At 38.1% G+C, this 27,006-nt stretch overlaps 4 protein-coding genes across 10 annotated transcripts; 3 read left to right on the top strand and 1 right to left on the bottom strand.

Moving 5' to 3' along the window:
- Positions 1-1,580: 1,580 nt before the first annotated feature.
- Positions 1,581-4,345, bottom strand: LOC113725409 (large ribosomal subunit protein uL10). Its single transcript, XM_027248556.2, has 5 exons — positions 3,798-4,345; positions 3,601-3,669; positions 2,448-2,546; positions 1,978-2,370; positions 1,581-1,874 (listed from the first exon to the last, which is right to left on the bottom strand). The coding sequence occupies exons 1-5, from the start codon at positions 4,053-4,055 to the stop codon at positions 1,731-1,733; spliced, it is 963 nt and encodes a 320-aa protein (XP_027104357.1). The 5' UTR covers positions 4,056-4,345; the 3' UTR covers positions 1,581-1,730.
- A 7,690-nt stretch (positions 4,346-12,035) lies between these two features.
- LOC113725407 (auxin transporter-like protein 2) lies at positions 12,036-16,932 on the top strand. 3 transcript variants are annotated; one of them, XM_027248552.2, is made up of 10 exons: positions 12,036-12,668; positions 12,781-12,826; positions 12,923-13,122; positions 13,253-13,438; positions 13,620-13,732; positions 13,893-14,076; positions 14,161-14,258; positions 14,903-15,110; positions 15,197-15,454; positions 16,385-16,932. In XM_027248552.2, exons 3-10 carry the CDS (start codon positions 12,946-12,948, stop codon positions 16,583-16,585), a joined length of 1,425 nt encoding a protein of 474 aa, XP_027104353.1. In that variant the 5' UTR covers positions 12,036-12,668; positions 12,781-12,826; positions 12,923-12,945; the 3' UTR covers positions 16,586-16,932. The 3 variants fall into 3 exon arrangements, with proteins under 3 accessions (XP_027104353.1, XP_027104354.1, XP_027104355.1); XM_027248553.2 differs by having other exon boundaries at positions 12,769-12,826; XM_027248554.2 differs by lacking the exon at positions 12,781-12,826.
- Positions 16,933-17,032: 100 nt separating this feature from the next.
- On the top strand, positions 17,033-20,768 carry LOC113725408 (uncharacterized). Of its 3 annotated transcripts, none has more exons than XR_003457328.2 (6): positions 17,033-17,841; positions 17,946-18,041; positions 18,135-18,389; positions 19,467-19,620; positions 19,697-19,831; positions 20,070-20,768. XR_003457328.2 is itself a non-coding variant. In XM_027248555.2 (5 exons), the coding sequence occupies exons 1-4, from the start codon at positions 17,812-17,814 to the stop codon at positions 19,599-19,601; spliced, it is 516 nt and encodes a 171-aa protein (XP_027104356.1). In that variant the 5' UTR covers positions 17,033-17,811; the 3' UTR covers positions 19,602-19,620; positions 19,697-20,768. The 3 variants fall into 3 exon arrangements, 1 of the variants encoding a protein (XP_027104356.1); XR_003457326.2 differs by having other exon boundaries at positions 19,962-20,768; XM_027248555.2 differs by having other exon boundaries at positions 19,697-20,768.
- A 1,445-nt stretch (positions 20,769-22,213) lies between these two features.
- LOC113721337 (uncharacterized) lies at positions 22,214-26,618 on the top strand. 3 transcript variants are annotated; one of them, XR_003455956.2, is made up of 6 exons: positions 22,215-22,590; positions 22,687-22,785; positions 23,065-23,211; positions 24,650-24,767; positions 25,232-25,740; positions 26,438-26,618. XR_003455956.2 is itself a non-coding variant. In XM_072073836.1 (5 exons), exons 1-5 carry the CDS (start codon positions 22,564-22,566, stop codon positions 25,675-25,677), a joined length of 834 nt encoding a protein of 277 aa, XP_071929937.1. In that variant the 5' UTR covers positions 22,214-22,563; the 3' UTR covers positions 25,678-26,007. The 3 variants fall into 3 exon arrangements, 2 of the variants coding, with proteins under 2 accessions (XP_071929937.1, XP_027101342.1); XM_072073836.1 differs by lacking the exon at positions 26,438-26,618 and having other exon boundaries at positions 22,214-22,590; positions 25,235-26,007; XM_027245541.2 differs by lacking the exon at positions 26,438-26,618 and having other exon boundaries at positions 25,232-26,007.
- The last annotated feature ends 388 nt before the right edge of the window (positions 26,619-27,006 follow it).

The raw sequence follows: 27,006 nt of genomic DNA, 5'->3' as shown, positions 1-27,006 counted from the left end.
TCCTCTTAACCGAAATCAAATCGTTGCTTCAATTTCTCGATTAAAAAACAGGAGAAGAAAAAAAGAGGATGAGGAGGAAGAGATAGCAAACTTATAAATTAGTGCAGAGGACCCGCAAGATTGGTAGACCAATTTCCTCGTAGTCATTATCAGCTTGTCGGGGAAAGTTTCTCATTTAAGAGTTTCTTAAAGGGGGGATTTGGAATGGAGATTCTTCAGCATCGACTCGACTCGACTCGACAGCAGCCCTTAACGGTACTGCATAGACCTAACACAGAATTCAGAAGTGCAACCAACGTCAGAAAGAACCGGATGCAAAATTCAACAGGCGACATTTTCACGCGCCACAAACATGGATGTAAAATTAAATGTAAAATCGCTAATGGCCGACTGATCGAATGAATGAGTCACGATGTACCTCCTGATCAACATCTCGAAACAGGTTCGGATTAAAGAAAGAAACCAGATGGCTAGCAGAAACTTATTGCCGTTTGCCATGCAGAACACAAAGGCCAGGGATGAGTTGGTCCGCTCGCAAGTAAAAGTTAGGCTTTAAGATTTAGGAGGAATTCATTAAAAATGCCTGTGAAATCCAATAGCGCCTAGAATTGGTGGTCCTTCAAGTGTGGGCAAATCATAAAGGTCATAAATTAAGCCCGAAAACGGCCTAACCACGTTAACTGCTCTTAATTCTCTCGGTGACTACCATACTTTTTTGAGTGAAATATGAACCATAGGCCGGTAGATAAGATCCATTGAGCAAGCAGGTTTCATTTCATATGCCACAAAACATGCTTCCTATGGGCAATACTCCGCAAAATAAACTCCTAAACCAACCCCAACGGGTCAACAATCACAAAGCACTCAGATGCGAATTACGTGTTAAGGCTACTTTTGTGCAGCTTACAAAACACATTATTATCTTTGGTTCAACCCAAACTTTCCGGTGCATCTCCACGGATACATGCATTTTGCAAATCGACACCAAAATCCCGCAGAGAGGACAGAGATGTTCGCTGGAGGGCTAAGCAAGCAATCTCTTCTCACAGTTGGTTAGATAACTACAACCTGAACTTGCACCATGCTCGTTGACTACACGTTCCCTAGTTGATAATAAAAGTTTTAAGACTGTAACCATTCATTTGAGCAAAAACCACCTTCCTGTCCGGACAAAATTTCGGAGAAATTATTGAGTGTGTTTGGACAGCCAATTATTTGGCCAAATATATTTGCTGACATCACCATTACAATTTTCAATACACTTTTTTATCTTCCCAATTACCTTTTTATCTCACATACATCACATCACAAAAAGTGCTACAGTAAAAATATTTCAAATAACTTACAATCCAAACACACTCATTATGACTTAACACGCGAATCCTAATAGAAACCCCAACACACAATTCCATTCACACAACACTGGCGAAAGACAGACGCCACATGTTGAATCAATAGTAAGCATGCCACGTTTGAAGGATCTGATCGTTCACGGTTATCACTTAAAATATGTCCAGAAACCATAATAAAAAGAGACTGCTACGACAAATAAACAAAGGCGAGCCAAAAACCCAAAAACAAGTCAAAACCAAATGGTGCCATGGTCTTTAGTATATCAAAAAATGGAAAGTCATGAGATACGTCAACTTCATAAAAACATCGAGAAATCAAAATCAAATGTCCCACAAGCTAATTTTAATATATAAGATTCCTGAAGACAAACATCAGTCTTAATCAAAGAGACTGAAACCCATATCATCATCAGACTCCTCTGCAGGTTCTTCTTTCTTCTCTTCCTCTTTGGCAGCAGCAGGGGCAGCACCTGAATCAGCAGCCGCAACTGGAGCTGCAGCAACAGCAAATTTGCTAGGATCCTGCATAACATTTTTTATGAAAAGAATAAACAATCAACAAAACAGAAAATAACAAAAAAAAATTCAAGCCACTAAATGTCCATTGAGGGAATAAAATACATACCTCAAGGTACTCCTTCACCTTATCAGCCTGTGGGAAGGAATAATCTGTCTCGACAGCAATAGCCAACACATTCTTGTAGCCATTGATGAACATATGTGGTGCAGCAGCTAGGGTTGGGTAAGAGATGGCCAATGACAATGAAGTGACCATGGAGACTCCCAGAGCAAATTTCTCAATGAGATCATCTTCTGTCAGATCAAGCACCTCAGGGCTGAAAACAGATCCATTATCATAAACAGACAAGACCACAAGCCCATAAGAGAAGGGCCTAATCCCAAGCTTGGCAAGCAGAGCAGCTTCAGAAGAACCTACTTTGTCACCCTTCCTGATGAGCTCCACAGGTGTAATAATCTCAACAGTACCCTTGTTAATCTTGGTGGGAATGTTGAGAACCTATAAGGTAATACTGTCGGAAAACAATGTTTTGGGCTGACAATCTAAAATTCAATTTAAATAGGTAAAACAAAGACCTGGAAGAAAGAAGTCTGGGATGGATCAAGTCCAGTATTTCCAGGTGGGACCACCACATCAACAGGAGCAACCAAACCAACACGAGCAGGAGCTCCAACCTGTTAACAGCAACAACAATGTAAAGATGTTTTTAGCAAAAATAAACAGTTGGGGTTGTTGGTTTTTTTTTGGGGGAGAGAACACAAGGAAAGAAGAACACGACTTCAATTCCATATCCAATTAAAGAGATACTAAACTTGAGATCTCCTACTTTAAAATCGAGTAAACATCTTAATCAACATGCAAGTGATTTCTAGGATACTAGGCGCCAAGCTCATCAGCAAACATAAACACATTGAAATACACAACATTTTGAGGTTATTAACAAACTTTACACAACTCTCCTAATCTGCTACCTTTCAACACACTCATATTTAGAGTCAACATCAAGTAGCAGCGTTAAAATATAATCAGCTCTTGTTGAAAAAAATTGGATAAGCCACTAAACCAATAACAATAACAAGACTCTCATATGACATAATATCCAAAAGTGAGCTGTAAATATGACAATAAGCAAAAGTGAGCCATAAAACATTCCTACACGTAAATGCTTCTAAAATAGTGTTAGTAAAGCTTAAACATCTCTTAACATAAGCAACATCAGTGACGAACCACTTAATTTGCACTCAATGATCTCTCAGGTACAACAAGCACAACATGAGACTTTTGTGTTTCTCTTTGAATCACAGATGGAGACACTCAGATTTGAACCTCAAGCAATGACAGAAACTTTTAAGCACAAAATGCATATATCCATAATCACGCACAAAGGTAGATTAGCAATTTATAACACCGTAGCATTACCAGGACAGCCAGGTAAAGACAATCTACTACACATATACAGCAGGAAGTGCAGGTATATTAGCAGTCCACAACTATGCATATGGCATCCCCTAAACATTTAGTTACTTGCATATATTGTTCTATAGATAGTCGGTGGCACAATTATAACGTTCATGTTTGTCCAACATACAAACAAATTTATGCTTGCTTTTACGAGGAAAATTACATAAAACAAGAATACCATGAAAATCAGAACAAACATAGCAAAATTGACAAATAATCCAATGCGAACCCAAAAAAATTATTAAATAAATAAATTCTTTCACAAACCTTATATTTGGCAACCTCCTCACTGATTTCCTTCAAGTCACCCTTGGTAAAGATCAACCCAACATTTCCCTGTCACCACCAAAAAGATAAAAGGTATCAACAAAAATACATTCCATACGGTTCAAGACTGCCAAAGATAATCGCAACTCTACATCACAAAAAAAAAATTTTAAAATTTTTAGAAAAAATGAACTTACAACAAGGAGAGGGATAAGGTTAAGGATAGCTTGATTTCCAGTCTTCTCAGCATGGACTCTAATGGTCCTTTTCATCATGGTATTCTTTCCCATCAGCACAATAGAGTCGCCTCTCAGACCCTTCCTGATATTCTGGAGCTGATTCGACCCAACGTTATCAGCCACCGCTATCAGAACCTGCGAGTACTCATCCAGAAGCTGGCAAAGCTTCTGGTCATAAGCGATCTTCTTATCAGCCTTTGATACCTTGGTAACCATGTTCGCAAAATCTCACTTTTTCTTAACTCTCACAAAAAATAAAATAAATCTAAACTTCTATTGCTAACTATTTTACAGTTAGCAATTTTACAGTTACAGCTAAAACCCTAGATACGAATTGAAGAGATTTTCCTTTGCGTTTTTGGGGAGTGGCAAAAATGAGGGCCAAGACGAAGCTTTTAGTGCTCGATCAAGGCGGACAGCGACGGTGCCGTCACTTTAACCTCTTCGATTCAGATTTGGGGTTTTGGGGGAAAACTGTAGAGTGCAAAACCCAGAGATTTTGCGATGTAGACGGAGAAGAGTGTTTTGGGTTTATATCTGGGGATTGAAGAGGATGACCTAAATTGGACGGTGGGATTATAGGGATTGTATTAGATCGGAGGGCTGCTATTCCCTCTCACTAATGTGGTATGGACGGGCTACCTATAGTGGGCTAGATGGGTTGAGCAAATGATGATGTGATTTCTGAATTGTTATGTTAAGATTATGGGCCAGTTCGATGCTTGGGACCTTTTTTAAAATATCCAAGTCTCAGCGTCTTTCAGGTCCAATCATAAACACTGGCTCCATTCACAACTCTAAATTCTGTCCGCTTCTTTTCTGGCCCAGGAGAGTCATGCTAAATCTTGGACTACCAGATGAGGCGTTAAGAGCCTGTTTGACCTTTTAAAAGTTCAAAATCACACATTATCTAAGTAATAAAAAAAGTATTTATTTAAGCATGCATCCAAAATGACATGCTTATGCACTTAATACTGAGTACTTCCATTGAAAGCCATATTAGGTGAAGTACTTTTCTTCGATTAGTCATCGCAAAACCCAAACGCACGCTAAATCTAAGGTATTACTCTTTAATTTAAGAGTTGATTTGAACACAAGCATGTACACCGACAAAAGTCACAAAACCCCATTTTATCTAGGAGAAACATGGGCATCACAAGATTCTACTCTACTTGTCCTGTATCTTCTCTCTATTGAGTGCCAGCCATTATCACCAGAGCCAGCCATCACAAGAAAACTTGCTTTTACATTTCAATTGTTAAGACAAAATTACCATTACTATTTTCCAGCTTCCTCTTTCATATAAATCACTTTTGCATAGTTATTCTATGATTCGTTTTTATCCTCAACTCCTGTTGTAATTATTTTCTTAATTTTGCTTTAATTTCTAAAAAAACCACGGAAGTTTGAGCAAGGGATGGAATTGGTGTTTTCATGCGAGGTTTTTTTTAATCATGTTGTTTCATTGTTAAGGAAAGGTTTTGGTCATGATGCAAAGCATGATATAAGGTCCGGTATTGACACCCCAACCACAAGCCACGCTATCGAAAAATTAAGCAGACAATATATACATATATATATTTTTGATAACACGATAGATTTCATATTTTACTTCTACTCCTATTTTATATTAAGAGGGGGGATATGCCCACATGAACTAAGGAGAATTCGGAGAGGATTGAATTATTATCTGACAAAACGAGTGCATTTGCACCCATTGATAAAAATTTCAGGATTAGGAAAGATTGGAGTAGTAACAAGTAAGGTAAATGGCAGACACCCGAATTCATGATGATCCAGTCTCGATTTGCATGATAGATGTCCTTGAACGTGATATGGTGCGACGATTGAAGTGACCGGCGAAAGATTGATAGGCATTGATTCTTGGAAGTATCCCACTAAGGCTCCAGAATCACAAATACACCTCCAGGACCTTGATGCATCATCGCTCACCAGATCGGATCACGTCTCCCCAGTAGGCAGACATCTCACACACCCCATTATGATTTGTGCAGCAACAACAAAAATGCCCTAAATTTGTTCAAAACAACTGTGTTTCCATGTGATTGCAGGTCATCTTTTCCTGTCATGATCCCATATTCATGCTCAATGTCCTCTACTTTAACGTGTTTTTTTTCTTATTGTTCTTTTGTTTGTGTTTTACCATTTCATTTTGAAGCAATGACAGTAGTATACAGTGATGAAATTGGAGGAATATGATCTAAGACCCGACCGAATAGATTGTGAGCAGGCAGTCAAAGAGATGAGTCCTTGAGAGGATGTAACGTAAGCGTTCTATATTACTAATTAGTAGTAACGCACAGAGAATCGTAAGGATCACCCATTATTAATCAAATGGAATAAAGATAGATGGCCAATAAATGAGGAAGGTTTCGAGTGTCTGTCAATACCTGTTTGAAAACCACAACCATCAACCAAAATGCTTGCATGGATTGAGACACAAGTTCATCACTTATTAACACGCATCAGGCCATCAGCGTAATAATACACAGACCGCGTGAGGAATTAAAGTCTGAGCGGTTTTGTTCTTCTTTTGTGTTACGTGTTGTTCTTTCCCATCCTATGACATAAAATCAGACAGTTTACGAAATCAAATGAATCGCTCTTTAACACTTCAGCTTTGCCAGCAGCTATATCTAAGGTACAAGTCCTTCAATTGCAAGCGCCAGTATTCATCAATTCCTGAATTCTAATCCTGCGTAGATGGTTAGTTTGTTTGGCAAAATAGGAAGCCGTCTACCACAAGTAAAAAAAAATGTGAGAGTTGGCTCTCAATTTGGTTTTGTCATCAGATCTTCACTTATGAAACCTGAAAAGATGATATATATATATATGGTTTTCGAAATTTCTTTTACTTGCCAATAGCATTTGGAGGGCTGTCACAAGCATACTGACCAAATTAGCGAGAAAATGGTCAGCTGCTTGGTTTCCTTCTCTGCTTTAGAATTTAGAACGACTAACTAATTAAGTTCAAAAGGCTAAATTAAGTTTAATGAACAATTAAACCAAAGACAGTGTACAAAAAACTGAAACGAAAATTCCATGTCCCAAATGGTGCTATTTTTGATTCTATATGTTTATGGCAAGCACCTGAAAGGAAGTGTCAATAGGATTTCCCTAATCCCCCCTTCCCGAAAGGAAGAGCATGAAATTCTTTTTTCCTTCCGCAGGAACCGAGAGATTGGATCTAACTGTAAGAAGAATGCTTGGTATAAATAACTCACTTCTTGGTCTTCGACCCCCTCAGTCACTACGAAAGCCCCCGATCAGTGCAATGGGATGTGTCTATTTATCTCTTGACTCGAAATGGGAGCAGGTTTGAAAAAGGATCTTAGAGTGTCTAGGGTTGGGCCAGGAGGGTCTCTTAAGGCCTTCTTTTTTCTTCTCATCGGATTTATTTTACAAAGACTTGTCAGAGTAAGGAAGAAGGGGGAACAAGCACACTTGGAGAGCGCAGTACAACGGAGAGTTGTATGCTGCGTTCGGGAAGGATGAATCGCTCCCGAAAAGGAATTTATTGATTCTCTCCCAATTGGTTGGACCGTAGGTGCGATGATTTACTTCACGGGCGAGGTCTCTGGTTCAAGTCCAGGATGGCCCAGTTGCGCCAGGGAAAAGAATAGAAGAAGCATCTGACTACTTCATGCACCTACATCTGACGCAGTGCATATCTGATTGGGATGGATTATCAAAATGGTGGCATACCCATCAATGAATCCAACGTCCAGTTGAGTCATCGAATTGTTCTAAGACGTGACAATCCATATTTGAAGTGGAATATCTGCTAGTTACAAATGGTATGCTGCTTCTAATCATTCACATTAATCCCATTAGCATTTAAACAAAAACGGTGGGGTCTAAAGGGAGGGTGGAAAAGAGCAAGTCCTAGGATGCTCATCAAGAAACTAATAAACCCTCGTGGGATGGGGTTTATCTGGAACAGATTCTCTCAATAAAAAAAGTCTTTAACTTTGTTCCGCCAATCAACCTTCTGGGGGAAAAGGAGAGAAAGTGACATTTGAAGGAAAATCCAGCCGGATAAGTTAACTCCATAAAGAGCAAAGCTTACAAATCTCAACTTTAAAACGTACCAGAATGGCTTTTGAAGGTGTGGTGATTTTGCAAAGCAAATGTCTTTCTTTTCAATGCATTAAATTTTTTCAATTGTAAATTGTACTACATTTTATTCGTGGGAACGACGATGGATTCCTTCTAATCATTATTGAATGGACCACCATACACATGCAAACATAAAGTCATGCTGATACCCATCCTCAAGCTGTTCTGATCACTCTTTAAGAGTCTAGTCTAGGCTCGTAGTACATATTTTAGCTGAAAGAATATGTGAAAAAAATAGTACTTAATTGCTTTTATGCAGGTAACTGAGTACCACGCAGAATCATCGTTCAAATGTTCCATTTTTGAGTTTGGGTCACTAACACTTGCCTGAATCGGAATAGGTTCGGTTCTGTGAGAACCTCCCCCTTTCAATGTCCAAGTCCATACTCCAAACCGAAGAGATTCTTATGAAATATCTAAACTAGTACTTTTTTTTAACATGGGATCCTAAAACGGTCGTGACATCAACTACATATCCTCTTAATTAAGCAGGTTTGTCCAACTCAAAATTGCGGAGGTTTGTGTGAGGATACTAGAGTTATGGTGTTGTAAACCTTCAAACTTCAATAATTTAGCCTATAATCCCAAAGGGTTTCAGTCGATCGTACGTGCTCGTGCCCAGATGGTTACGCCAAAATTACTTCTTGCCATTTTCGTCTGAACAAATTTTCTACAGATCCTGCATTTTTTTTTATGTAATCGACTTGGTACTTTTAACCTCACAAATGTGAAATTCTATTCAGAGTCTCGAGTCCAAATATGTTTTTGATTTGGTTTCGCTCTAGGGATTCTACACCTTACATGTCTAATGGAGAAAGAAAGGGGAAGCAGTGAATCAGAGACCTTATGAATTGCCTTAGTAATTTGACCATCGTTTTTTGAAGAACTAATTAATGGGTCGAAATTAGAAGAATGGTTCTAAGGTTTGAATTGTTTGTAACGCACTTTACCTTAAAAGTTTTAGAGCTTTTTTTTTTTTTTTTTAAAAAAAAAAAAAGAAAAAGTGAGAGGATTCGAATCTGGATTATTTTCTACACTCCCTCTTTCAAGTTATCTAATCTATCTCCCCAGAAGCCTTAAAGTTTACACATCAGTTATAGCATTGTGTCGATCATGGACATGCCTCGAGGAGTGAATAACATACTAGTAGTATTTGATTATGATCCGCTCAATTGAGTAAAAGAAGTCAACAGAAAATTGAGAGCTAGGTTAATGGGGGATTAATCAAAATTACTACTTTAGGGCTCGGCTGCTTAACTACTTTTTTTTTTTTTTTTTTGGTCTAACCACCCGGTATCCCTTTCGGACTAATCCGGATTCAGCCCGGGGAGCGCCCGTAGAGTTTGACTCTTACTCGAGGGTGAAGACCTGGCCCTGGAGTTATCGCAGGAGCGCAGCGAGGATCGAACATTAGTCGTCCTGTTCGCATTACCAGCCGCTTACCACTAGCCCCAACTCCTCGGGTTAACTATTTTTATTTTTTTTAATGGGGGATTAATCAAAATTACTACTTTAGGGCTCGGCTGCTTAACTACTTTTTTTTTTTTTTAGTGAATACATGATAGTTGATACACCACCTTGACTTTGTTAAATTATAAGGACAAAAAGTTTTGCCTCTGATAGGAACTTGGACCGAATGTACCCTACATTACAACGTATACAAACCTGATCCTGAATCATTAGGTCTCCCACTAAACCCCCCCCCCCCAACCACCCATCCCCAAAGCTAAAACTTGTTTAATGGCTGTTCTTTTTCCAAAAGAATTAAAGATAAGCAGCAACAAAATGTTAAATTGATGGGATCCCTCCTAACTTGTACTATAGCATATCCCTACTACAGGTGGTCAGAGTCAAAAAGAGACAATGGGCTCTGAGACAGGGAGGATGTTTTCATGGAAATAAGTTAAAAACCACTGAAGCTGAGTCATGAGTGTATGAAAAACGACCCTTCTTTTCCCCATTAAGATTAACGTAATTTTGCTAATGATAACGAGACTGTCAGCAATGCAATTTATTTGCTAAGCATGCAGTGGTATTTTACGACAAGAAACTTGCTTTTCTTAAGGGTCATATCCATCATCTAATGTGGTACAGTACTATAGTCTTTGGTAGGTCATCTTCGTCATTTCATGGGAATGTTATACAAAATGTTCAAATTCTTGCAGCCCATTTGATAAATGAATTTTTTTTAGATGTTTGATTAAAATTTTACTATAACTTAATATATAAGTTGTAAAAAAAAAAAATTCGATGTAAAATTTTTTTTTCTTTTTCCTTCCTCTCCTCTTCTTCTCCCTCACCTCACAAGCAACAACGATAGTTTTTTTTTTCCCCTCTCACTCCTCTTCCTCCTCCCTCCCCCTCCCCCTCCCCCCGTGGAGCAAAGGAGAGCGGGGGGGAGAGAGGTGGAAGAAGGAGAGGAAGAGGGAGAAGAGAAAGGGGAAAAAAAAAACAGAGAAGAGCTACTTTTGCCGATTAAAAAATTGTTAAAAAACTAGTAGAAGAAAAATTAGACAAAAAACTGCCTTCCAAACATGCCCTACATTTAACTGCAAAGGCTGGTGGCTTTTGCGCTTTGTCATTATGTATTTTTTCTCTTTCTTTTTCTTTTTTTTACCTATTATCTCGTACATATTCAAGCTGTTGGAATTGGGGTTGGAGTAAATCAGCAGAAAATAATCATGTTTAGAAAACAGAATGCTATCTTCAGGGCTACGTTCTTGTTTCAATTCTTAATCGTGAAAACATTATCAGTAAGTTACTACTTCCAAGTTTTCCAAGTGTATAATGGTCATTAATTAGCAATCATGAATGATTACGAAGACGGGCAAACAATTGACATATTTCAAATTGACAGTTTTTTTCTTTGAAATTTTAACTAAACAATGAGTGAAAATAAACAAAGTACCGAAAGAAAAGTCAGATAAAATATATATCATTCATTAGCTTGCAATTTACTCAGTTTCAATTTTTTGTTGACTTTTTATTTTCTGTTGTTTTAGGATGTACATGAAAGATACACCCGAATATTAAAAATACGAGGAAGGAAATAAACTTTTGAAAATATAATTAAAAAATTTTCAAGTTCATTTTGAAGATAAGAAAAGAAAATATAAAAAGTTTTGAGAAGCTTACATACATGTTAGGAGAATAGCAGGATTAATATTCTAGATACATAGGATGGCTCAAGTAATGATGTACAATTCTATCATTATATAACGACTCATTATTGGGAAAATGTACAGATTTGATTGTGTTAAAAGAATCACTCCATCTGTCCCATTTTTTATAGCCTTGATTTTTTTAATTACAATAACAATTTTGATGGAAAGTTGTACTATTTAAAGCATGAATTAAAGCAATTATTGAATAAGGTATGTTATATTCATTGATAACAAAATATATTAAGTGCATTTTAGAAAAATTAAAAATTAACTATATTGTTCAATTGAAAAGTGGACTATAATTTAGAACGGATAAAAAAAAACGAAATGGTCTACCTTATGAACACTCATTAAGATGTATTTCATATATTAAATTTTTAGAAATACAAGATTAATTAGCGATAAATGCAATGGAATTAATTAGAGATGCGTATATATGCAAGAAAAATTAGTAATTGTTAGTACGTGTATAAATGCAAGAGAATTAATTAGAAAAAGTGTATAAATGTAAGAAAAAATAGTAATTATTAATATGTGTATATATATGTAGGTTGGATGGAATGTAAATGTGTTAACATGTTAGAAAACTCAAAAACAAAATAAAACTATTAAAGTGGGATGAAAGGAGTACATTAATCAGCATTAAATATTTTCGTTTTTTGGGTGGAACCATCTTTCAATGTAAAATCTATAAAAGAGAAATAAAAAGAGAAGAATCGCTCCGATGCTATTGAGTGCATCGTTAATTCCTCGGTCAAATAAATTCTATGCATAATTATGCAGGATTGACCAAACCATATACTGATTACTACCAAAAAAAGGAAGCGTAAAAGAGTAAAAAAACCCACAATAATGAGTATACAGTCATGAGCGAAGCCAAGCTCCCTGACTAATAAAATCCGTCAGTGTCTCGGAAACTGAAAGACAACAACATACGAGAGAATTAAACGAGGAAACAGTTGAGAGGTAGATTTCGCGTTTCATCGCCTTCTTCACTTCTCCAGAGCTTAATAAAAGAGTTCGAAAGTATCCTTTCTTTTCCCTGTTGAAAACCAGGGTCTCATCCTGCAAACCTCTGGCTCGTTTTAACTCTTTCCTCTGCCCAAACGTCTTGATTCATGAATGGAGATTGGAGATAGTATCTAGACTGGAAAAGAAAAGATACGGAGCCCTTTAGGCCTGTTTAGTCATTAGTGTACGCAAGAAGCGAACTTTGTTTGTGGGCAATTCCATTTTTCGAGTTCACTTGATCAAAAAGTTGATGTGTTTTGTCTTTGCCTTTTGCTACTAGAGCCCATTGTATTGTCTCAAACAGATTAAAGGGTGCATTTATTGGTGGATAGCCATAGATTGGAAGAGTGGTGAAAGAAAGATCTCTGCTGGTGAAAATTGTTGAAGGGCATTTACTACTTTCCTGGCTGGTCTCTGACTGACCTTGGAAAACAACTTTCTGAGAAGTAGTGACCGCCGACTGAAATCTGTACAAATAATACAGCACTGACCTCTGCCACTGTCCTAGAAAAAGGTAAACTAGGGGTCAAATCTCTGATTATCTTTACTACTTAAAGTGGTTAAGATGATAGTTATTTTCGTACTCGTGTACATTCTTTGGCTATACTTTTTAGCTGTATTTACAGGACTTATTTGGCCTAAAGTGGTGATACACCCCTCCAAGAGCTGAAGGTGGAGGACTTTTTTGTCTGAGAGTTCGGTTTGGTGGTATTTCTCTTGTTTTGTCACGAAGAAGTGTGGGTTAGTTTTAACTTGTTTCAGTTTCAGAGTTTCAGAGAAGGGAAAAAGCAATGGTGCCACAGAAACAAGCTGAAGAAGCTATTGTCGCTGGGGACGTAAGTGTGAACGACGGGACTGACGGAGGAGAGGAAGGAAGAGTAGATCATGAGCCTATCCATAGGTTCAAAAGCTTATTCTGGCATGGAGGCTCTGTTTATGATGCTTGGTTCAGCTGTGCCTCAAATCAGGTTATAATTCTGAAATTACCCTCCACACATTGTTAAAGTTTTTTTTACAAGCAGAATTTCGATAGTGCCTAAAGAAAAACAGAAAATACGAAAGAAATAAAAATCGAGTATTGGCTTTATTTGATCGCAGGTGGCACAGGTTCTATTGACTTTGCCATACTCTTTCTCCCAACTGGGAATGCTTTCAGGAGTAATTCTGCAGGTATTTTATGGTTTGTTAGGCAGCTGGACTGCTTATCTGATCAGTGTCCTCTATGTTGAGTACCGGACCAGAAAGGAGAAGGAGAATGTCAGCTTCAAAAACCATGTTATTCAGGTTAGCTCTATAAGCGAATCTGCAAACATTTCCGGGGGAACCCGAAAATCCGTCTATGCCTTTGTCCCCACTAACTGAATAAATAGTTAAATACTAACACCATTATAGTCTGCAAGCAGTTTAAGAATATGCCTCTTTTTTTTTTTCAAACAAACTAGAGTGTTCCTACCTGTCTACGCAGTGGTACGAGGTGTTGGATGGTTTATTGGGTCCACAATGGAAAGCTGTTGGATTAGCTTTTAACTGCACTTTCCTCCTATTTGGTTCTGTTATACAGCTTATAGCTTGTGCAAGGTCAGTCCATCTTTAATCATCAGACTTAGCAAAAGGCGAATTTCTCTTTTTTGATTTGCTAGGCTGTTAGCATTTTCTTTAGATTTTGCAAATTTTGATTACAAAGTTTGGTTAAGATTTTTATCTTAGTTTACTTATCTTGTTAATCTTGTAAGTGCAGCAATATCTATTACATTAATGATCGATTGGACAAGAGAACATGGACATACATATTTGGGGCGTGTTGTGCAACTACCGTGTTCATCCCCTCGTTTCACAACTACAGGATTTGGTCATTTTTGGGTCTAGGGATGACCACTTACACTGCATGGTACCTGGCTATTGCGGCCCTTATTCATGGCCAGGTATGATGGAAACGATGCTGATCATCACTAACTTTTTTGCTCGGAAATTGTTGTTAAATCAGCAATTACTTTTCTCTTTTGTAGGTTGATGGAGTAAAACATTCTGGCCCAACAAAACTGGTATTGTATTTTACTGGTGCCACCAACGTACTTTACACTTTCGGTGGTCATGCTGTCACTGTGTGAGTAGTTTCTTCAACTCTGCGGGGGAATTTCCCTTGGAAATCTTTTGTCTTTTAACAGTTCTTTATACTGGGAAATCTTCTTATCAAGTAAGAGCACACATGTTTGCAGGTCTGGTATAAGACCACTAACATTAACTATGCTCCTTAATTGAACAAGTTTTAAAAAGAATATTTGAAGAGCAATTTAGAGATGTTTTATCAGAAAGCTGATTATTTATCCATCAGGTAAAGATATTAGAAGGCGCTACACATGAGTACTTCCTCGACAAAATGCATGTGCTTTGGTATTAAAATTGAGTTGTTACATGTATCAGTTGTTTATGAAGATCATGATCCTTGTAGGATAAACGGAGACTAAATCTATCCTGGAAACAAGCGTTATTCTGCAGGATGAATACAATCTCTAAAGCATTTATTCGCCTGTCATTTGGAATGGGACTGTAACGTTATCAGTTCAATTATATGGACAGGCTTAAATTCATTAGGTTTGTTGTGATATATGTGAAGCTGATGGTGAATATAGCAAGTATCTAAAACTCAAGTCAGATGTCCCACTTTTCTGTTTGTCTTGACAGGTGACAGTATAAAATACAAATCGGTCATGGATTAATGTACTAATGCAAGAGTCTTGGTTCCTTCAGGGAGATCATGCATGCAATGTGGAAGCCGCGGAAATTCAAGTACGTATATTTGTTTGCGACCATCTACGTCTTCACACTAACAATTCCATCAGCTGCTGCTGTTTATTGGGCCTTCGGTGACCAGCTCCTTGACCATGCAAATGCCTTCTCACTACTTCCTCGCACTGGTTTTCGTGATGCAGCTGTGATTCTAATGCTAATCCATCAGGTCTTTTAGTCACTATTTCTTTGACTAAATTCTCACATTTGACTAGTGTAATTGATGATTATTTTAATTAAATGGCTCTGATGCAGTTCATAACATTTGGATTCGCTTGCACCCCTCTGTATTTTGTGTGGGAAAAAGTGGTAAGGATGCACGACACAAAAAGCATATGTTTAAGGGCATTGGTCAGGGTACCGGTGGTAATACCAATTTGGTTCCTGGCCATAATATTTCCCTTCTTTGGGCCAATCAATTCAGCTGTGGGAGCACTTTTAGTCAGCTTCACCGTCTACATTATCCCTTCTCTTGCACATATGCTTACTTACCGAAAGGCATCAGCGCGGCAGGTAACTGTTCCATTCTCTTTTGGCTTTCATTACTTGGATGCTTTTTACTTGCTGGAACTGTCCCCCTTGGTTATTTACTATCCACGATTGGTACACCATATGTTTGGCTACCCCTTGTGTCAAAATTGACTATGGCTGGTTAGCCATGGAGCATTGCGAATTATAGTTTCAAAAATCAATTATTGGGAAATTATTCGGCATACGGACGTTTCAAACTTCTGTAGGCATCAATGGTGGGGTTGAGCACTTTATCTTAAATAGCCAGCTAGCTCCTTCTAGCTTCTTTCTTGATTGTCACACCAGAAGAGTACATACAGGCTTCCACGACACATGATCTTAGTAAGGGCACATCCAAAAATGCTATAAATGGAGCCTTTAGATAGCTGGAGAGTATGAGCAACATCGACGTATCTACTAAGATAAGCAAGAGAAGATTCAGTGATGCCTTGGGAGATTAGAAAAGCATCACTATCATTCATGTGAGGCAAATAGGAAAGCACAATTATGTGATATTGGCTAAGTCCCAAATTTAACTTTTTACTGGTTTAGATTTCAAGGGGACTCAGAAATAAACCCATGAATTTTACTCGCGGGTGAAAGAATCCATATCAGCAAATTTACGAGATAGGTTTGGTAGAGTTTCCTTGTCATTGGTTATTTGCAGCAGTCAGTCCTGCTAATGCTAGTCACATCCTACATTGAGCTGGCTAGCTGACCCACCAATACCTACTCTACTAGGGTTGCCAGATATATTGTTATCGTTGTCCACATTTTGTGATGCTATCTAATATGTATTGACAGACTACTTTCTTGGTTTGGCATCTTGAAGGAACTAGTAAGAGATTTTGCACGATAGCATGGAAATTTAGTACTTTATCGCAGTTGTTTATGGACTATGAAATTTACGATACCCTGATCTTGGATGTCCAGAATGCTGCAGAAAAGCCACCATTCTTCCTGCCGAGCTGGACCGCCATGTTTGTTTTGAACACATTCGTGGTGGGATGGGTTTTCGTGGTTGGATTTGGATTCGGAGGGTGGGCAAGCATGAGCAACTTCATCAGTCAGGTTGATTCATTTGGTCTGTTTGCCAAATGCTATCAGTGCAAGCCTCCTGCACATCATCACTGAGTCGGGATGCAATTAGCATCGTACTAACCACCTCGCAATGTCCATTTGTGTGCGGTGTGCTGTTTGTTTCTCCCAATATTTTTGTTCAGCATATATATGATCGATGTACTGGATGCTTGTTGATAATTTTTTAGGCTCAAACGCAAAATAGCCAAGTCTAGTAATATCGTCATTTATCACATAGTATGTAATAGATTTTGTTAAATTCTGAAGCTTGTACGACTAGGTTCTACAGGCTAGTTAGTCAAAGTTTAGCACAGCGTGGCATCTGCATTACATTATTGTCATTTGCCATCCCCTCAGTTCTTTGTCAATGAAGTTCTCAAGGCAAAGATTTTCTTGGGTCACCTCATCTACCGTCTGATTGACACGACACTACTGCTATATGTTGTCTTCACCCGGGTTCCGTTTGACAAGATAGTTTCTTTGATGCATCCACAAAGCTCGTGCCTGGAATTTATACTAATACTTTGCAATATCCATTTCTGATTTAACTACATGATTCCTCCATGAACATTCAACTTATTATGAAACGTAGCTCATTAAGAAAACAAAAAAAAAAAAAAACTTCTTGGAGACTTGTAAGATCCACCACAATTAATGATTCCCCAGTGATACCGGTCCAAAGTGCAAAACTGGAGTCAGGGTTTACTGCTTGCTTGGCCCTAATCTTTTGCGGGAATTTGCGGGATGGGCTGGAAGTTAGGCGGATTTTCTCCCAGTTTCCAAAATAAAGTCGGCTAGCAATAATTTCCCGAAGACCAAGGAGCATGGAATCTTGGATATCCGCCCAATTTCTTTGTGCCCAAGTACACCCCTTGAAAGCAGACAGTACCGCCGCCTGCGTATGGGTTGGCTTGACTCAGCAGCAACAACCTCATAATCCCAGCAACTCTTTCAATATTGCGCTGCACAAGATATACTACTCCCAAATTTGCACGAAGACAGTTTATGCAAACCAAAAATATGTAGTATATTATTAGTGTTACCCGATAAATGAAATCACCTTCCCCAATTTTGCCCAGAAGGCCGCTTTTGCCCATCTGGACTGCTCAACTTCCATATTCCCTGCCCTTTTGTAGTTTCCCATTTCTCACGCATGGAATCAATCTGAACTCCATCTTTAGTCCTTCCCATGCCAAAGCTGTGAAGTGTGAACTAGTACTAAACTTTTAACTTATTTGTGGTTCAGCTACTCTTCACCCTCCCTCCTAGAATTCAAAAACATGGCTCCCCCAAGAAATAGACGCAGAAAGGTCTATACTTTTACACTTGCAAACAGCATTTTGTTTTTTTTAAATTTATCTGTAATCTTTTCCTTCAAAGACTGGACTTTTATGGGAAAGATTTTCCTTTGCAGGTTGGTTCGATGAGAATTGATGCCGCATTGGATTCTATGCGTCCGATGGGGTTCCCGGATGATGTTGTTCGCAAATCCATCAAAGACTTGCTCAAGGTTTCCAATGTTACTCGATTCCTTGTAACTAAATTCCCACGTTTTTCGCTGCTGTTTTGAATGGGTTTTTTCTTTTTTTTTTTCCCCGTCAAGGTTTATGGGGAGGATGGATGGATTTTCATTGAGGAGGCTTCTTACAAGATCCTCATTGAAACGATTATTGAAGGACAGCAAGAAGGCAGAGCAGGAAGAGATGATGGAAGTGGGAGTGGTGAAAAATCTGGATCACTAGAAGAGATGTGTGATAAGGAAGAGCGCTGCCAGGAACAAAAGTGTCTACCAGTGGAGATTGATGCTGAGAAAAGTCCAAGCAAAAATTCTCAGACCCACCATCATTTCATTTCCAAGGTAATGCCTTTTTTTTCCATTTATTTAGTAACTTTGCTGATTTTTTAATTAGAGCACTTGGAAGAGAAATTGATAGCGACTGTAAGGATTCATAGCATATGATTAGGTTATCAGCGTTTGATATTACTGCTTTGAGAAAGAAGGGGACTAAATCAGTCAAGTAATCCACACTTTTGGCCTTCAGAAGTCGGAGTCTTGATACCCCACAGAATTGCAATTTTATCTTTCAGTATGCATAACTCCAAACATCAGGATTTACTTATCAGAAAGAATTTGACAATTTCATTCTTTCAATTTGCATAACACCAATCATCGGAATTTACTTATCAGTGAAACTAAAATGACTTGCTGTCAAATTTGACAGAAACATCCTGTAAATACAGCATAAGTAATGTGTAGAATTGCTAATGTGAACGATTAGAGAAGTACCAATTGCTTACAACAAGCCAATTAGCTTTATTGTGCTTGCTATTGAATTTTTTGTTCTGTTGGTTACCGTCAAATGTTCTGTCACAATTTTAAAGAGCTTAAAGCTTACTGAGTTTCTCCCTTCAGTTACGGATTTTCAAAATGTCAATGCTGATTTTCGATGAGAAAATTTTCTGAAGCAAAGGAAAATGACAGCTCTTCTGGTGTAATCGTGTTGAACTTTCTCTATATACAGTAATGACGCAGCAGACATCCCCGAAGAGTTCAGAGGTTTTTGGTAAAATAACTGTGTCTCTGCTAGTACTTGGTAAAATTTGGGTTATATTGCTAATTGATCGTACCTTAGAATATGCACTCCCTTGTTGTGAAGAAGTGTTGAGAGTTTAGACGTATGCATCTGTACTTTTTGGGGGAGTTGGTGATTCATTAGTACTTTCTTACCTGTAGGGGCTTCTTGAAAAATTTACATATACTTGATATAATCTGATTGGGATGTCTCCCTTGTATATATGATCTGCAGCATCCGATCAGAAGATTCAGAACTAACTTTTCTATTGATTTTCAGACCAATTTATAACTGCATTGTACCTTTTGCACCTTTAAAATCTGCATTGTATCTAAGCTATAACCAAGTCTTACTCATTGAAGGATGACTCTGGGCAACCTCAACTCGGTCCACCGGTGGACTTTGCTCCAACTTGCTCTCCCATGGACCGTGTACCAACTAACCAAACACAAAAACCATCTTGTGGATGGCTCGATGCTGATGATGAGGAAGATTAGTTTCTATCGCTGCCTCCTGGTAATGGTGCTATTCCAAAATGATGTGGTAAATGGACAAATTGCCAATTATGATCTTCTGCCGTTTCGCTTTGCAGATATCTCTAACCCAAACTGATGTTACTAGTTAACTACTACGCAAACTTTAGATATTGGTGGTTATAGATGCGCTGCTTACTGGCGCACCATCATCTACAGCTGTAAATATGACATCTTGCACCAGAAGTGCAGAAGTAAGTAGCTGCTTATGTTTCTTTCTCCTTTGGGTTAGCCAGCATCTTATCAAGTTAATGTCAAATTCCCACATGCACAGTTGTGAATTTCCTGTTTCCTTCTTCAACTACTTAATAAATTTCGTTGCAGTGTAGCAAAACAGCATCTTGAATCAGGCCATGGAAATAGGATTTGGAGTAGGTTGGGCCAAATGCAGCCCCAGTACAATGTAAAAATTTGCAATATTTCTTTATGCAGCCGCTTATTGGATGTGTTATAATCTTGGATCACATACGTGGTTGGTTAAGTCTCTCGTTCCCCCGCGGATCATAGGTACTCGGCAAAGCCCCAAAGGTAATTTTGTTGGAGATTACACTTTCCTGATTACGATGTTAAAAACTAGGAGGCAAATAGTAAACGACGCTGGGCATATGCTTTGAAGCTTTTCATATTGTACTTGTCATGTATAGTATAATCTAGGCGTCTTGTTTTCCCCTTTTGCTCCCCACTAGAGCTATTTAATGCAGCGAAAATTTTTTTGCCAATGGTTACTGTGAAGATCACCACCACTGTCTTCTTATTTGGGGGTGAAAACAAGGAAGAAGCTGAAACGAAATACATCAACCAGTACTCCTTCAAGAAAAAAGAGAAAAACCACGAAGAAAACTTGCTTGGCACAAAAAGGAAAAAGAAGGGACCAGAAGTTTTATCAATTCTTTGTCCTTTTGTAAAAAGTGAAGTGAGCTAATTTTATTCCGTATAAGAAGGATATGAAGTTGGATCAACTCTTTGTTGCTTCTCATTTGTGGTGGGAGAAGATTTAGCATGTTGGCCCTCTAGGATATGTAATGCCAGCTGATACACGTAACCTTTGTGAATTCAGCAAATGCTTGTTTTGTTGTTAGATTTCGAAAATAAGTGCAAATTTAATACTGAAAGTAAAATATTTGGATGTGAGCGAAACTCTAAAATTTAGAATTCGAAATGTCACCATACTCCTCGATTAATGCCAATCACAGTTTATGTTTATATCACTCGGTTTAGCCAGCTTATATTTATTTATATTTATATAACTTGAAATTTTGTTAAACTAGCTTTATTTCAAACAAATGTTTCTGATGGGGTTGAAGTGATGCCAACTAAAATTCCATTTATGCTAGATAGGCCGCTTAACATCCGTACTCTTTAACCCGTCACAAGCATGGTTCAAAGTCGCGGTCGTGGTTCCAGTCACAGTCACAGTCACAATCCAGATTATTTTACATCAATTTCGGCATATCGGTCATTGTCTCGGTGAGATGTAAATTTTAAAGTATTTAATATTTTAAAAATTGTGAATAATATTCAAAAATTTGCTGAACAAAAATAATAAAAAAATTAGCAAAAAAAATCTATAAAATGTAAATTTGCAATTTGATTTGGGCTAATTCAATGAGACTATCTGTGTCGGAAACTTCTCAATCGAATTCTCAGTGATTCGATCGATATTTCGACTGAAACTATCTATGTATCTCGGAGTCATCTCATCTCGATATTGGAACGGGAGAAATCCGTTCTAGCGATGACTAAGCGGACTTTGAACCATAGTCACAAGACACGATGTTAGGTCGTACATATCATTAGAGCACCTATGAACCCAAAATGAGCACTTGTGACTTTTATTTATTTATTTTATTATTATTATTTTTTTGTGTTAAATACAGGATTCGAATTCTAAATTATAAGCTTTTACTGAAGTCAAAAATTTTGATGAGCTTAAAAAATAAATTTTTTTGATCAGTTAGTTTTCTTTCAAGAATCATCAATATATTTTTCAATAATCTTTTTATCTCACATAGATCACATACAAAAAAAAAAAAAAGAAAGCTTCAGTATTTCTTTCAAAAAACCATCCCAATTAATCTACCATTCAAATGCACCTTTTTTTTTTTGGGGTCAGAAAAATGTTGAGGAGGAAAAGAGGCTTCAGAAAAAGTTGCAAGAGTGTGCTCTTTTTGGGTTGTGTACTCTGTCCATATGGTTGAAGCCTGAAGGAGTAGTGGACCTAGTGGTTGTGAACCCAATGAATCTGATTTCTTAAATTTTATAAGATTTAAAGGTTTTCCGAGGTTGTTGAGGCCCAAGCAATTTTAAGTACCAGAAGAACAAAAGGTGGAGGCCTACGTGGCTTTTCTCCCATGAAGTGAACATGAACTGGTGAATGCAAATGCGCAACGGATGTTCTGTCCACGTTGCCATTCTCTGTCCCATTATTTATTATATTATTATTTCTTATTCATAAACATCTGTCCCACAACCTCTCCCCGATGGCCACGTACGTCCCGTGCCGTGCCGTACGTACGTTACACTCCCATACTGTAGCTGCTTACGAGCAAAAGCCAAAGTCGGTCCTCACTCATCACTCTCTTGTTGCCATATTTAGCGCCCACGACGGGACAACGGACAGCCTCCCCCTCTCTTCGCTCCTTTCTGCCATCTTAACCAAAAATCCCTCTGCACTTTCCCCACACTCTGTTTTGTGTTGATATTCCTTTTTGTTACTCTTCAATTTTCTCCACCCAAAGTTTCTCCCTCTATTTTTGGACCCAGTTAAATTGCGTTCGCTGGATACTTTAATACCAGAATAGTGGTACCGTACGTGGTCATCGCCAAAGAGCTCCGATGTCTCTATTTTTCCCCCCTTTTTCTGGCAAAAGGACTGTCTAGAACTGAGAAGGGGGTTGAGAGCTGACGGACGTTGGAGCTATTCATAATGGCCCCTAGAGGAAGACCTAGGAAGGTTTTCTTTCATCAACTTTCTCCTGCTCTGATTTTCTTTTGTTCATGGTTATTTTCCACGCTCTTTTTGACATCTTTTTTGAGGGGTTTTTTTCAGTCCCGGGATACGAGGATGGACGCAGCCGTTGATGCCATGACGAAAAACTATGGGTTTCCTGAGGAAATTGTGAAGCGGGTAGCAAAAGAGCTGCTCAAAGTACGCCCGACTCTTTTTACTCTTTTTGTTCCCCCTTGTTTGGCCTCCGAAAAACCCTGTATAAGTTCATTAACAAAAATGTAGCTTACATAAGGAAGTAGTAAGTGATTTTAAGGGGGCTTCCATTATTATCTGCTGACTTCTGCCCTTTTGTTTTACTGCAATCTGTTTTTGAAAGACAAAGGTTTATCTTCCTATTTTGTTTTTCTGATTTTTATTTTTGGGGGACGGTTTTGTCCGTGCTTACCTGTGGATGTTTGTTTCTCTGTTCATATTTAGGAGTATGAGGGAGATCAAGGAGATGAGGGCTGGTTTTTCATCGAGGACTGCTCTTACCAAGTATTGGTTGACGCGCTTTTGCTGGATCAAGAGCTAAATGATCGGCACGATGCTCCTCCTAATCAGAAAGAGGATGCTTTGCCACAGGTATTAGTATTGGGGTAATATTTGTTTAGCATTCAGCCTCTTTTTTTATTGTGTTTTAAATTTAATTGCTTTTATGACTGCTAAGTATGAGCTACTCATGTTATTTATTTGTTTTGAGGCACTTAACGAAAAAAAAAAAGAAATGTGAAAACAAATATTGGCCTTTTGCACTGAAGATACTAAGGCAAAGTGCTTGTATTAATGATAAACAAAAGCGTGCATTACTCTAAAGTATAGTGTCAAACAAAATGAGGTGTTAGGAGGATGGACATACGTGCCTCGTATATTCTGCCGAGGTGCAAATAATTATTAAGGAAATATGTGGGCATTCCAAATTTTCTTGATTTTGTTCTGTTCTTTCTCCCGTACTCTGAAGCTATAGTCATCCTGTTGCAGGCTTCATTTTGAAATTTCACACTGCAAGTCAAATGATATGCTCATTAACACTACGTAACTGTTTAGTCTAATCCTGCTATTAGGGATTTTCCTGGTTTAAATACTGCATCGACAGTACATTTGAGATGGAACCTTGATGCAAAAAGCAATCCGTTTATGTAAAACTTGACATGTCAGAAATGTATCAAGTTAGCGAAGTGGATTTACTTCTAGTAAGTTCATCTTACAATCTGCTATAACTGATTGCCTCCACTTCAGCCATTCTGTACTAGATTATCATTGTAGCAACACTGGTTCCACTTTGTCATATGAATACTATGGCTTCGTGACCACTTCTGTCGATGCATGCATGCAAAGGTGTCATGTTTTTTACCCTCTGTTTGTATCTCTAGCATCTTTTTCATAGATTTTATTGGTAGTACTTTCTGGACTTTCAATGTGATCATTCATCTCCTTTTCAAACTTATTTTTTCTGTGCTTGTCTCTGCTTTATCTGGTTTTCAATTACAATGATGCACCAGAAGGCACAGTTGTTTTTCCAACCACCCATGAAGACAAGATAGATCACAAAAAGAATGCTGGATTTGGTATCCAGAAACAAGATCATATTTAGATTCTTAACTAGGGCCTTCCTTTAATGCATGGACAAAATAATTTTGATATGTTCTCAACAATGTTATATCTTTTCGGTGATCATCCAAGGAATTTTTTTTTTTGTATTTATTGATTCTATGGTCTGGTCATGTGCTAGGAGTGGACTAGGTTAGGTAACTATTATACTGAGTTATGCAAATGGACAGGTTCATGGTCTTTCTTCATAATGCGTCTTCAAACCCAGACTAAGTAAGTTACCGCAACATTTGGTCATAATATTTCATTCATTCCACCATGCACCACAAGCTGCAGTGCTAGAAATGTCAGATAAGAGTATTAGTGCAATTGTGCCTAATTCATCAGGTTGCATTGGGCAAAAGTGAATTTCCAATTGCAGCAGTTAAGTGGCATCGCCAATTTTTTGCTCATGTTTGCGTGTTCTTTCCAGAATATCTCTTTGCAAGATGAAAGGGCTGCAGAACATGCTTTAGCAGAGCCCTCTGGTGTAGTTTCGGAAGCCAATTGCTCTAAGGTTGTCGAGAATCAATTGGAGGCAAACACCAAAGGTAATGATGCTTACTATTCTTTCTTTCTTGTTTTTCCTAGGAGTGGCTTTTACAAGAAGTTGTCAGTGCTGTTTGATCAGCCACAGCTAATGTTCCAATACATAAGATGTATTTTTTCTTGCTTATAGTTTCCCATTTCTTTTATCTTTAGAACAATATAATGGCTGGAAACTTCTTTAGATGTTTCAAATTTTGAACTATTGCTGAAGCAGGTGCTAAGTAATAGTAATGGTAGAGCAGGATTCAGAATCCTCCTCTACCTTCATTTAAATAATTAAGCAACAAACCTTTTATCAAGTCCTCCAATATCTTTTTTGATTCTGTTATGAGATATGCCTGCTATGCTGTACTTAAGATGCTAACATTTGGCAATATATGGAGAATAAGGTCATTGAATTATTTAATAATTTTGAGGGGCAGTTTTGTTGACTACACAAGTTATATTGCCTATTTTTGCTTTGCAGAAGATGCAGGCCAGCTTCCATCCAGTGTCAGGGACGGAAAAGGCTGGAAAGACATTGGCTTGGATCAGTCTTCAAGTGAGAAAGGGAGGGCTGCTGGCATTTCTGACAAGGATGAGATAGGTGGCTCCAGTCAGGATTGTGCAAATAGTGTAATACTCACCCCTCCGTCTCTGACTCCTACAACACCAGGAGGTAGTAGTGTTTCAAGCCCACCTGAAAACTGTCCAGTGCTCTCTCCTTTTCCTAAGATCTCACCTCCAAATGTTAAGCGCGTTCAGAGCAAAAGGCGTCAGCCATGTAATGGATGGATATTTGAGAGTGATGAAGAGGAGGATGAGGACATGATAGACCTAAAACCGGCTATAGAGTGGGAACATTTGAGTTGGGGAACTGTTAAGAAGGCAAAGCCGGGGTCAAGATGGGACTTGAGACCTGAGGATATCTGAGTCTCGCTGTACCTCCCTCCATGTGTTGTTTCATGGTTTCCCTGTGCTACTGTTATTTAAGAGGTGCATCTGATATAACAAACCTTCTTTTTTTTTTTATATGTTTTATTCCTCTTTACTTTTAGGAAGAGATGACAAAAGGGGGAGGGTGAATGCCGCTGAGATTCATTCTTGATTAACCATGCAAGCTAGTTTACATTATTTCTCACCTCAAACCTTCATGTTGGGTAACGAAGTTTAGGAAAGTATAAGTTCCCTTTGCTAAGATTATGCATGTTTGTAAAGGTTGTAAAAACCTTTTGATCCTTGATGTTTCTGTTTCTTAATTTACTCTCTCTCTCTCTCTCTCTCTCTCTATATATATATATATATATGTGTGTGTGTGTGTGTGTGTGTTCATGCTAGAAAAAGTTGCCTATGATTGGATGAAATGGCTAGCAGAAGGGCAGGAGATTGCTGTGCATTAGACCTATTAGTGCAAATGGCAGTTTTAAGCAATAGCGCAAATGCACTGCGCTTCTTAATCACTGCATGTGAACGGTAACTAACTAACTGTTCTTTGTCTGTTTTCTACCCTCCTTGCGATGTTTGAATCATCTCTGCTATTGCTCGGTGGCTTTATTTACTTCTCTTAATTACTAGTAGTCTTTATTGTTCTGTTTCACGAGTTGGAAAGTTCAGTATTCTTTATCTTCATTTGTTAAGTTGTATGGTAGAGATTATCTTCATCAGTTTAATGTCAATTGGTTCGTTTTTGCAGTCTGCAGACTCTCTTTCTGCTCTCTCTTCCACATCTTAGTCCTCTGTCTCTCTGATGGATGTAGAGAATTGGATGCAGAGAATTAGAAAAGGTGAATCACCAAATATTGAACTTGTGCTCTGCCCTTCTCGTGCAGCATAAGACTTGGGCATGCATCCACTCAATTCATTCTCTGCACGTACTCTGAAATTTTCTTTTTTTTTTTTTTTTTGGGCTGTCGAATCAAGCTTATTATTTCCCGAAGTTTAATTTGGACTCTAAAGAATCTTTTTCAGGTAGTTTTTTTTTTTTTTTAAAACAAAGAAGAAAAACGAAAACTATTCCAATTATCCAATACTAACTATTGACTACCCCCTCCCTTTTTTTATAACTGACGTTTAAGGTTTTGCACACCAATTAAGAAAAGTTTTTCATTATTTAAATCTATACACTACTTTCCTTTTGTACCCTCATTAATTGTCTAATTCACTCATGTTTTCTCTCACTAGAGTATTAAATGGTGCTGTTTTACTATGCCAAAAGCAAAGATAGAAGTAATAATTACTAGGAGTAGTAATTAAGAGCCCTGT

This window comes from Coffea arabica, chromosome 2c (genome assembly GCF_036785885.1).
Source record: "Coffea arabica cultivar ET-39 chromosome 2c, Coffea Arabica ET-39 HiFi, whole genome shotgun sequence".
NCBI classification, from domain to species: Eukaryota; Viridiplantae; Streptophyta; class Magnoliopsida; order Gentianales; family Rubiaceae; genus Coffea; species Coffea arabica.
This window is presented reverse-complemented; position numbering and strand designations above follow the sequence as displayed.

Bases quoted from the DNA above. Each gene is read 5' to 3' on its own strand.
- LOC113725409 (XM_027248556.2), bottom strand. From the start codon at position 4,055: ATGGTTACCAAGGTATCAAAGGCTGATAAGAAGATCGCTTATGACCAG. The intron at 3,670-3,797 runs GTAAGTTCATTT...TGGTGGTGACAG, and splicing joins ACCTTATCCCTCTCCTTGTT to GGAAATGTTGGGTTGATCTT. The intron at 2,547-3,600 runs GTTTGTGAAAGA...TGCTGTTAACAG, and splicing joins AGGAGGTTGCCAAATATAAG to GTTGGAGCTCCTGCTCGTGT.
- LOC113725407 (XM_027248554.2), top strand. From the start codon at position 12,946: ATGGTGCCACAGAAACAAGCTGAAGAAGCTATTGTCGCTGGGGACGTA. The intron at 14,077-14,160 runs GTATGATGGAAA...TCTCTTTTGTAG, and splicing joins CGGCCCTTATTCATGGCCAG to GTTGATGGAGTAAAACATTC. The intron at 15,455-16,384 runs GTAACTGTTCCA...TTGGATGTCCAG, and splicing joins GAAAGGCATCAGCGCGGCAG to AATGCTGCAGAAAAGCCACC.
- LOC113725408 (XM_027248555.2), top strand. From the start codon at position 17,812: ATGGCTCCCCCAAGAAATAGACGCAGAAAG. The intron at 17,842-17,945 runs GTCTATACTTTT...TTTCCTTTGCAG, and splicing joins CAAGAAATAGACGCAGAAAG to GTTGGTTCGATGAGAATTGA. The intron at 18,042-18,134 runs GTTTCCAATGTT...TTCCCCGTCAAG, and splicing joins CCATCAAAGACTTGCTCAAG to GTTTATGGGGAGGATGGATG.
- LOC113721337 (XM_027245541.2), top strand. From the start codon at position 22,564: ATGGCCCCTAGAGGAAGACCTAGGAAG. The intron at 22,591-22,686 runs GTTTTCTTTCAT...GGTTTTTTTCAG, and splicing joins CTAGAGGAAGACCTAGGAAG to TCCCGGGATACGAGGATGGA. The intron at 22,786-23,064 runs GTACGCCCGACT...GTTCATATTTAG, and splicing joins TAGCAAAAGAGCTGCTCAAA to GAGTATGAGGGAGATCAAGG.